The sequence below is a fragment of the Sinohyriopsis cumingii genome, unplaced genomic scaffold (genome assembly GCF_028554795.1).
Source record: "Sinohyriopsis cumingii isolate HCF-2022 unplaced genomic scaffold, ASM2855479v2 utg001505l, whole genome shotgun sequence".
NCBI lineage: Eukaryota > Metazoa > Mollusca > Bivalvia > Unionida > Unionidae > Sinohyriopsis > Sinohyriopsis cumingii.
This window is the reverse complement of record NW_028316006.1, coordinates 500844-512531: the sequence shown is the minus strand read 5'-3', so window position 1 is coordinate 512531 and position 11688 is coordinate 500844. Positions and strand designations below refer to the sequence as shown.

Genomic DNA, 11688 nt, shown 5'->3' with positions numbered 1-11688 from the left:
TAAAAGACAGAGACAGTCTGGAAATTTCATTTGGAACTTGCCGTTCAAACATAATACAAGAAGAAATCCAAATACATCACTGGGTGATCACATGACTTCAATATGGTGGGTGTAGTTCCTCTTTCTAGCTAGTGATATTGACCAGGGAAATCTTTACAACGTCAAAATGGTGGGCGTATTCCCTTATTTTTGCTAAGAAAATTGCTAATGCAAAATTTACTGAATAGTTTGTCATTTTCTACAGTGATCTGAAGGACTAGGTCAAATTTGAACATGTCAAAATCATTCTAAAATTGCCTTTCGGAAAATATACGAACGTAGTTAAATGGGGGGGGGGGGGTTGGTTGGTTTCCTGTATTTGTAATTTCCATGTAAAATCTCCTCCATATATTATATAGTATTATTGCACTATTTTACAAATGTCAGTTATCAACTATCATGGTTACTGTGTGTTAGGATATTTTAAATTCCGTTGGTAAGGCATACAACAATGAAAACAATATCGATTATGAGAAAGGTGACTATGAGGATCCCGTTTTGGATTTCGTTTAATGATTTTTTTGTGTGTGAGGGGGATGTCGTTCCCTTTAGTTAAAATCCATTTGCAGATTATAAATAGGGTATTTGCAAAAATTGTGTCTGACCCAATTATGAACTAGGCAGTGTTGATTTTAAAGTTGTGCTTGCCTTCTTAGCAGTTAATCCAGAATTGAAACAGCACCCTAGTGAAAATTAAAATGAACCGCCAACATATGCAAAGACTGGTAATGTGAGCACATGATCATGTCACAACTGGACATGGTCCATTTTAAACTTTCAAGGAAATGGCATCATTCTGTAAGGAACTTAATTATTTTGATCAGTGTTTTTTGTGTTGCTGTTGTTAATTTCTAAATTAATTTCTTTTGGAAGTAAAAGCTGTCAGACTGCACAACTTCACTTACTGTCTTAATGATGTCATATAGGCTGTTCACAAAGTTACATGATCATATGACCATTCAAAATTTTAGCACTTGGTTTGGGAAGATTATCATAAAGGCTCTGTTTTAGTTTGGGATTGAGCTGCATAGAAAGTAAGAGCTCATTCGAAAATTGAAAGGAATTTGCAAGTAAAATGTCTCCTCTAACAGAACTGGAAGTGTCAGGATGCACACTTTGAAAAAATGTTAAAATTAGCTCAAGTGCTAAATGAGTCAGATGTACAGCTTTCCTGGATACCTCTTTAAAACAGAGAGAGAGAGAGAGAGAGATTCAACAAGGATGTACAAGGAAAGTTCATTTTAAACAAAAACTGAGGCAACATCCCAAACAGGACCATTTTACTGTGAGATCAGTTTGTCATGCTAACAAATCTATATGGTAATGCAAGTTTGGGTACACAAACTGATCAAATTTTATGACGACTTTTGACAGTGTGAGTCATGAAAACTTAATTTACAAACTGCACCAGTACAGTCTTGGAGGCAGTATTCTTCCTTAAATCAGGGACTTCCAGAATGGCAGGAGTCAGACAGTTGTGACTGGTTGCAAGGAATCATAGTCCAGAGGTCTCACTAGGATTTTAAAACTAGGAGTCCAGGACTCCCATTTTTTAAAAATAGGAGTCCCACCAGCAAAAGTTGCAGTCCTCTCCCATAAAACTATGCAAATTATAAGAATTATTGGTTGCCATTGAGTTTCACTTCTACATTCTTTATAACATTGACATAGCTCTTGTTTGTCCATCAGAGTGAGTCTGAATTTTGTCAATCCATGGAACGTCTTATTCAGATGTTTTAAGCTAGGCATCACATGCTTCTTACACTTGGCTACTGTCCCATCCAAACTATCAGTTCTAACTACTTTAACACTTTCTTGAATCTCATTATAATCTTCGTCAGTTTGCCATTTAACACCAAAATACTCATTCAAGTCTAAGTCTCAACATTTCTTGATTCTGAGGTCACGTTCACTGCTTATTCCGCTACACTCAGAAATTAACACAATAATGAAAGTTAAAGTTGTTTATTTGATGTACTGTTATTAATTACCACATATACATCTCTGGGTCTTTCTGCCTCTGAATTCAAGCATTGTAAATATCAGTACATTTTTTCACCCAGCTGCCAGTCAAAGCCTTTGATCTTGGTGCCCAGCTATTGCAGCATGTTCTTTTGATGTATTCTATAATTATGGCGACATTTACTTGGGGGGGGGGGGGGCTTTTAGCCACTAAATTCTGTCATTGTAAATATCAGCACAGCTAATTGATCAACACTTTTCCTACACAGCATGTGGCTCAAGCAAAAACTGGTAAGCCTTTGAATTTTGCTGCCCACCTATTACATGTGTATGTAGGACTCCTGCCTAATTGATTTTCTGCATTGCCAATAAAAAAGTGTCAATGTTACTTGTTTAGGCTTGAATAAACAGCAACAAAGAAAGAGTGAAAAGAACAAGCTTTTTAAAATTTAGCAAATAATTTATTTCCCTGGAAAAACTGTGTAAAATTAAAAAAAAGAGAAGAACATAAGGTTTCAATAATCAGATCCAAAAATAAATCTAAGAATAATCCACGAATTAAATTGCAAAAGTCCTAGTAATAAATGTTCTAATAATTTCAAGTTCGAATCCTGATGGAAAATCCAAGATGGATGACGATGACGTATACTGTAGTCAGTACTGTGCTTATCTACAGTTCCTTGTAGAAATACAAATAATGACACTCCGGTGTTGGAAATCCAGATTAAATTTGTAAGCAATGTCTTTCCAAAATTTCTGTGTGAGCACTCCTCAAAATATTTCCAGAGAAACAAATTAATCCTTTTGAAATCCAACTGATTCGAAGAAAATTATAACTCAGAATCTGGCTACAACAAAGTAACTTGACACCAGTGTGAAAAGCCCAAAACTGAGAAATCTCTCTACGCATCCAGGTTGTATTAAATGAAAATGGCACTTATCTGACTCCAATATGGCCACCACTGCAGCCATCTTGAACATCTTGTTATTGCTACTTCCCCTGAATGGAAAGTCGTGTCTTGAAAATATTGTTACACATCTCCCACAATAATTTGTGCAAAATGTGGTCCAATAATATTGATTGCACTATAAGCAATGGCATGAGTTACCGAGGGACCTCCAAAACAATCCACTGGACATAGAGAAAATGGGGGGTGGGGATGGTGGCAACTGGGCTGTTGGTACCATCTTTGACTGAATCTTTGTTTTACAGTTGTGTGGATAATACTTGTCAGTAAAGTGCTTTTTTTAATGAAGTTGTTTGTTATTCTGTATAAATTACATTTATTTTCAAAATGTCTGACATCTGAAAGATTGTTAACATTATTCCAACTGGTTTCAACAAGAGTCACAACGTACGTGAAAACATTGTCTAATGCATCACTGCTTTTTGTTTTGTTGAAAAGTCCGGTTCCTGCAGTGGTGTGTAATAGTGTTGTCTGAAGCAGGGAGTCTATGAAGTAGGGAACCAGGCTGACTATTGATATACCACCAACCAAGATTCCTTCTTTGCAGAAACTAGCAACATTTATTTTGTGAGACAATTATCTACATTGAAACTCAATTTTTGTATTTTTCAGTTAGTTACAATATTGATGCCACGATTTGATTGGATGTATTAGTGAAACTTCTTATCATCCTTGAGGATATCTCTAAGTGACAATTGAGGAATTCTCTGAAACTCATTTGCCCACAATGGTCTGTATCTGTGAAACAAAGATATTTATTTGACAAAGTATTCATTTTGCTTGGTTGCCTTGTTATCTTTGATCACAGTTATGAACGAGTTGGTTAATTTTGTGCTTTTTAATTATATTACATACACAATAAAAATTTATAACAGTATTTGATTGATCAATTGAAATGAATTCACCTGGCATACAACCGTGGCCACTAGATCTTAAGCATGTAGAATTTACATAGCATTTAACTTTTGTTTTATTTTGCTTCCATTATTTGATTCAAAAGATGTTTTTGACCATAAAAGAAGCAATATATAAGAGTTTCAGTTACCAATTTTGATCGAAATTTTCTTTGTGTTCAATAAATAGGGATCAATTTTGGGGTATTTTCTAGTTTTAAAAAAATGGGACCCATGCCTGATCCCCCATTTATAGCGGATTTGTGAGTTATGAGGGTGCAAGTTATTGAGGGAGTGGTTATCTCTACCCATCTCCAAATGCATATCTCTATCAACATGGGATTTTCACCAGTATACTTGTGATTTTTAGTTGGTCCTAAATGAAAATGGTACCAGTCATACATCCAATATGACTGGCCTGACTCTTAAAAATCCTTTTGTCACTACAATAGATGATCATTATAACATGGAGGTCTGACCAAGTCCTCAGTGAAATAGTACCAGTCGTACATCCAATATGGCTGCCATGACAATTGTCTTTAAAGTGTTGTAACTACTTACCAGCATGGATGATCATTATGACATGAGGTTTTTACCTAAAGACTTCTAATGATGTCTTCTTTGTCCTAAATGAAGACCGCTCCAGTGGTGTACTGGTTAGAGTATCGGCCTTGGATGCAGGAGGTTGTGGGTTTGAACCCCAGGTGAATCATACCAAAGACTTTTATAAAATGGTACTAACAGCTGCCTTGCAATGCGCTCAGCATTAAGAGGTTAGTGTTAAGACTGGTTGGCCTGGTGTCAGGATAATTTGACCGGGGGTGGGGTGGGTGGGCATCATGCTACATGTCTGTGGCGTGATGCTCCAGTTAAAGACATCACTACAAAATGTCACACTGCAGACGTTGTAGCGATATGACTGAAATATTGTTAAAGCTGTGTTAAAATCCATATCACATGCACACACTCTTAAATGACAATTTAAAAAAATCTGATAGCTCAATGCCTGGGGTGCCTATAATTTCAGATTGGGCTTTTCTAAATGAAATGCCCATTGAGCTTACCAAGAAAACTTCGATCTCACTCACAAAATGTGGATTTTATTTTCAGATAGTTGAAGAATTTGTAAATTACTAACATTTATCCCCATTTATGCCCCTTACCTATATGAAGATCTTACCATACTTTCATCAAAGCTGTAAACTTTGTGTACAAAGTGATTTGAGGAATGGATTGCCTGGGCTGCCAACAATTAGTCCTTGGCTTTAGCATACATATGATTGTACCAGCAGTAGGACAAAAATATCCTTTTTAAGGCCATCTACCACACATACCATTTTATATCTGAAATCTGCCACTTTTGAAAATAAACTGATTTTTTTCCTAAAAATTGAAAAGAGAATGAAAACAGAATGGTATTTTCCATGTTCTATTCATGTACTACAGAAACCAGTCAGAACTAGTCTACTGAGGACCAAAACTGTTCCAGCAGTCATTGTAATCGGTCCACATGTACATGGCAAAGTAATTGGATTAAAGCTAACATATAAACAACAAGTTGTTAATTGATTACCTTATTGTTGTAATCTGGAAAGTCTGGGACGTTTATTGCTTTTGAGTTGTTATAAGTAATAAAAGGATAAAGTTGTTCCATGATGGCTTCTGAGTCTTCATTTAAAAAAGTGACCACCATATAGTGGAGGTCAGTAAAAGGTAAAGACAGACCAAAAAATGATTTAATTAGAAACACTTGACAAAGTAACGTAACATTGATTAAACATATTTAACGCTTAAGATGCTAATGAATACTGTTGCAATCCAGTTAATAAGGAGGACATTGATAGAGCAATTGGACATGGGTTCAGATCAGGACCTGGAGCAAGACATTATTTTACATTAAAAATATTTTGAGATTTGAATACACAAGCAAAAGTCAATTTAATGTGATTTTGTTTGTTTCTTTTCATTGTGGAATTGGAGTCTATATTTGTGGAACTGTGGAACTTTAGTCAGGGCACGTGATTTTTTTAAGTCACCAGCCCATGTGCCTGTCTGAAAATCTTTGAGCACTGAATGACAAAGATGACAAGATGACATTCATTATGTGTACCAAACAGCTCATTTTTTGAAAATCTAGTTTGTCACTGCAGAATATCTGAGATGGCTTGAAACCTCAACAGTTAAAACAATGAAATTTTGTCTTAAATTTCATTCTTGGAAAGAAAAAAATTCACCAGTAGAGCATCAGACCCTTGTCTGAAAAAATGTAAAAAAAATTTTATTCTTCTATTCATATTTTTTATTTATTTTTCAGCCATCAACACCACAACTCTCACCTCAGGAGGAGCAGGAAAAGCTTCTGGAAGAAGCTTTCGGTGTTGTCAAGACACAGTCCTTTCAGATGAAAAGATGTCTGGTCAGATAGTTTATATGTTGTTTGTTTCATGTAATAACTACAATCAGTACTTACATGTAATTCAGTCCAACTGAAACAACATAGCTCTAGGTCTGACATAATTTAATGTGCTGACAGATCATGGTCTCTATTGATTAGTTGTAACAGACTGCATAGGCCCAGGTCTGGTAGTATGTGATGTGAAATTTGATCAGGGTATGTGCAGCTTGTATTTGGAACTGACTTACAAGCCAGCATATATGATTATTAAAAGGACTACATGAACTGTTGATATCAATGAATACATTTACAAAATCAGCATTGTGAGTTAACAGAGCTGTAAGTGCTGGTTACTCTTCTCTTCAACTTGTCCTATTTCATATACATTTTGCATCCTTAATGCACATGTTCTACCCAGGTTATCACCAAGAGATTGCTTAGAAGATATTTCATGACTCTGTTAATACCTGTGGCATACAGAAACCTTCCTCTCAAAGATTCTTATTTTGATGACAGTAGTTTTCTATGCCAATTGCTATCATCATAATGCTAGTAGATCCTGCCTTCTCTCCAACAGCTGCATATTGGCCTTTTTATGTAGAATATGCAACAGGAACATTCCAGGCAATCTAGAGATAATGTTGTTTGATTCTGATATTGACTGATTGTTTTCTCATTAACAGATTTAGTTATAATGATCACTTGCATAAATTGACAAGAAAATTCTTCAGGCAATTTTTAAAAATTAATTTTGGTAGTAGCTCAGTAGACTGTAATGTACATTTTGCCCAGTGATGTAGCTATGCTTTATTAGACTGGAGAAGATTATTTTTTTTTATAAGCTGCAGGACTAGTCAGTGTGTGGTGGAATATTAAATACCATTTTTAAAAGAATGAAGGTTGCTGGTTAGTTGATAATGATTACTTGATTTTTTTATATACATATCAAGAAGAAACCTTTTTATGGATGAAATTCATGTTTTAGGTGGCTTGAACTCAAAAACATTTTATCACTATTACTGCACAGGCACTGCCAAATGTAAAAAAGAAATCTCGCCAAGCTGGATTTTGATCATGGGTGCATACAAGGGTCCTTTACTCAAGAACAAGCTTCACTGCATTTTCAGTGTTTTAAAGGTTTCACTTTATAGATTATTCTTTGGATTGAATCATGTTTGACAGGTCCTACCACAAAAATATAATAATTTTGAAAAATGGTAATATAATCTATGAATTTAGTTTGTTGTCAGTTCCCTATTGCAACAAATGTGCACAGTGGAAAAGAACCCATATTAATTATGACTAATGGCTCTCACCTGTCATTAAGGTTGATTTGTTGGTAGTGTTTAAGAATAACGGGACTTGAAATTAGTACTTTTTTCGTAACCCATATGATTACTATACTAAAAGTTCGACAAATCCTGCATAAATTTAACTGATCCTGCTAGAATCAAACAGAAGTCAGTTGAGTTTCTAATTCAACATTATTTTGTTATTTATTAACTTCAGTAAAAAAAAATACAGTAGCATCTCTGCTTCACACACAATGCTCATTGAACGTCTTCTGTATATGAGCTGTCATTCATTAGATCTAGATCCATAGAGCAATGTCTCAGACTTTTCAGTTTCTTGACCCAGCAACATTCCACAACTTGATTGATGGGTTTAAACCTTGACGTCTAGTGAACATCATAGGGTGATTCCAGAATTCATCTATGAAAGTTTTATACCCATTAGTGCATGAAGTGCACTGTACACTTTCATATTTCTGCAAATACTCAGTGAAGAACAGCATCATGGATCATACTTTAGCACTTTGGATGCATTTTCCATGCATTTCTAGTACTTTTTTAGTCTTTTATCTTCACTATGTTATGATCATACACTAACTTGTCATCACCTGATTTTGACAGAATGCATTGAATGTTTATCAACAATAATAAAACACGTAATTCTCAGTCATTCATTAGTTGGCCAGTGTGAACTTTTCTGATTGGTCAGTACTAACCTGATACCCTAAATCTTTGGTCATCATCATTATGGAAATCCAGGTTTGTTCCAGCACACCAGGCTAGTACTTTGTGCACAAGGGCTGTTTTCACAATATTAACCCTAATTTATTTGATGCATAATGTAACTCATAAAGTGCAGGCTGTTGCTAGGTACTCAATTAACACAAGAAATGGATTAGTTAACTGAAAGGGAATGGCATTTCCTGGTTTATATGTCACATCCCACACAAAACCCACTTGTTACTTTTATTATAGCAGCTGACAGAAATTTTCATTCCTTCTGCAGATCAGTGAAAGGCTTACTTGGAGTTAGTGGATTATGAGCCCTGGAATGATTCTTTGTTCTGCAGGTTTTAGACACTTTCACTTAGAACAACAATTAATCTTTTTTATCATGCTGGATTTTAAACACAGGTATAGAAATATGGCTTAGTGAAATGATGTGTAATTCTTGTCAGTCATTTTTTGAAAGTACATTTAACTTTTCTTTTTTTTTTTCTTTTCAGGATAAAGGAAAGTTGATGGATGGTTTGAAACATGCCTCCACAATGCTGGGAGAGCTCAGGACATCCATGTTGTCTCCTAAAAGCTACTATGAACTGTGTATCCTTTGTTGTTACCATTATTTGATAAAATGTTTGATTTTATTTATTTGTTTTGCAGGGATTGAAAACAGGTTATCACAGATTAAATTAAGTCAGTCATTTTCAAAGTCAAAACTTAATGCACAGGTCAGAATGACATGAACATTGCACAATACTGTCATCAGTATGACAAATATTTGACACGGTATATCATAGTGACATGAACAGTGCACAATACTGTTGTCAGTATGATAAATATTTGACATGGTATATCTTAGTGACATGATCATTGCACAATACTGTCATCAATATGACAGATATTTGACACAGTATATCATAGTGTGAATTCTGGAAGAGATAGGCTGCAAAATGACATGGTTACAACTTCTTTGATTTACTAAATAATAGAGAATAAAAATTCTTATATAGTTTTATTAATAACAACAACAATCATGTGATATAAAATGATATGATATAAAAAAAATTGCAAGATCTTCAATAATCTTCGGTGATTTGCAAATATTTGTGAAAAATGTTTATGATTCCTTTTGTGGAAAACTGATCTCAAGAATTTTGTGATACTGAAAAGATTCAGTCATCAACATACACTTCTTTGTGTATTTGATTTTAACACTTCTGCAGATTTGATGCATTTTTAAATACTCAGCTATTATTCATGGGTAATTAATGACATGGTATTTTTTCAGTATTTTTCTATGTACTGGCCCATACTTGGGGATAGATATTCTTTTAAAAGCAGCATGGGATGGTGCACTCCAACACATAAATGATGTTGGATTGCTTGGAATCATAGCTATGTAAAAATATAAATTTGTATCTCTATTGGTCATAGACCAGAAGAGCTTAGCACGATATTTCAGCACATGATGGACTATATGTGGCAGCTAGTTTATCTGGTGGATCCTGGGATGAACCACCAACCCAGAAGAAGTTACTTGCAAGCTTTCTCATATACCCATGATGGCTGGGACCAAGATTTCAACCCACATGGACACGTGTAAAATGTCAGTGATCAGTAAAGTGAACACATTAGATCACTCCACCACCCAGGACCACTTAATGTGAGCGTCATTCATCAATGTCAATTGGCACAATTTTTGTTGTTGCTACTTCACCTAAACTGTTATGAGGAATGCCACAGAACATTACAAAAACATTTATTCCAATATATATATTTGGTCCATAATGAAAATGGTGCCACATCTTGTTATTACTATTTCTTCTAAATGAATTGTCATATCTACATAGGGTTGTGACTAAAGACTTTATTGTTCATTCTAGATGAAAATATTACTAATTTTGCATAAGTAGAGCCACCACAGTGGCTATCTTAAAAATCTTGTTAACTCTTCTCCTGAATAAATGTCTATGTCATCATGGGATTTGTGCTCAGACCTTCTAGCTCTATATAAAATGATGCAGATCTGACAAAGCTTTAAACAATTTCACAAAAGCCACTTAACTGAATTTTATCAAATTTGAGAAATAAACATCTTGGCATAAGAGAGCTTTGAATTGTGTGAAAAGGATGTATATCCACTACTGATAATTTTCACAACTTTATATTTTAAAAACCTGAACAGAATTTGACCAAGTTCAACACAGAGCAAAATGGCCTTTCAGTATTGGACTAATAATGCTTATGAACCATCAGATATGAGTCAAGATAGAAAAACTTGAGAAACCTTGAAAAAATTATCTTCATAGCGTATGCAATCAACAACATTGGAATAAATTTCAACTGAAAGCATCCTACCAACCCAGATTTCTTGGCATATCATATCATGTTACATTGTACATGTGTACATTTTTCTGTACACCCATCCAGCTGTTTCCTGTTTTATTTTCACATGATAATGCAAGTTCTACACCATCTGCTATTTATATAACATTTGTAAATAGCTTCCATAAAGACTGAAACATATCAAAGCTGAAAAATCAGAAGTCAATGTCACAGGGACTGAAAGAAGGAAGATAGTTTCCACTCAGTATTTTCACATGTATGAAAAATTCCTTGTCACAGCTTAGAAATGGATTGTATTTATTAGATCATTGTCATTTGGTAATCAATGAAATATCATATTTGCACAAAAAAATGAATTTCTCGACTATGTACTTTCATCATAGTTTGTGAATGGTTTACACTTTGGGTATGAAAACGGTTTGTTTAGGGGTCGTATGATCAGAGGTCTTGTTTAGTGTGTTTACATTATAACTTGAGTTCTAGATACATAGCTTGACCAAAAGTTCGGAGGTTTTCAGAAAGTTTAGAGTTATGGCCCTTGTTTGACCTAGAACAGTGACCTTCAATTATTGCTTAGGATTGCATGGATTGAAACCAAATTTGGTACAATTCTTTACATTAGGAAGACTGGATCAGGTTTGATTTTTACTTTTCTCCAACAAACATTTGTGGGGTTATGGCCCCAGCATAGAACAATTCGGGTTTTATCAAATTTAGCAATATTGTCTGAACTTAAGAAACTTAAAAACATTTTTAAAAGTTATTTTTGTGTACAATGACAAGTTTCTATATCAGTGGACCTTAATAGCTGATAAGATATGGCAATATCTGATGAGCTGAGACATTTGGAGCTGTACCTAGTGGATGAGTTTCAGAAGGGGAGGAAAGTGGCTGATCTATACGAACTCGTGCAGTATGCTGGCAACATTGTGCCCAGGCTGTGAGTTCTGTTATTATTAGAGCTGGGTACCATGAAAATTTTTATACTGCAGTCTACCATGGTATTTCTGAACGTACCACAATATGGTCTGAGTCAGAGGCCTGACACTTAGGAGGGGGGTCCATCTGCC

General features: G+C 34.9%; 1 protein-coding gene across 2 annotated transcripts in view; it reads left to right on the top strand.

The window, feature by feature from the left end:
• Positions 1-51: 51 nt before the first annotated feature.
• LOC149772435 (vacuolar protein sorting-associated protein 35-like) overlaps positions 52-11688 on the top strand; it is an 82275-nt gene continuing 70638 nt past the window's right edge. The window contains exons 1-4 of one of the 2 annotated variants that reach the window (XM_089947835.1): positions 52-105; positions 6177-6278; positions 8776-8872; positions 11435-11558. In XM_089947835.1, coding sequence (XP_089803961.1) covers positions 103-105; positions 6177-6278; positions 8776-8872; positions 11435-11558 — 326 coding nt within the window. In that variant the 5' untranslated portion in view covers positions 52-102. Of the gene's footprint in view, positions 170-6176; positions 6279-8775; positions 8873-11434; positions 11559-11688 lie in introns of both variants that reach the window. The other variant, XM_089947834.1, reaches the window with a different exon arrangement.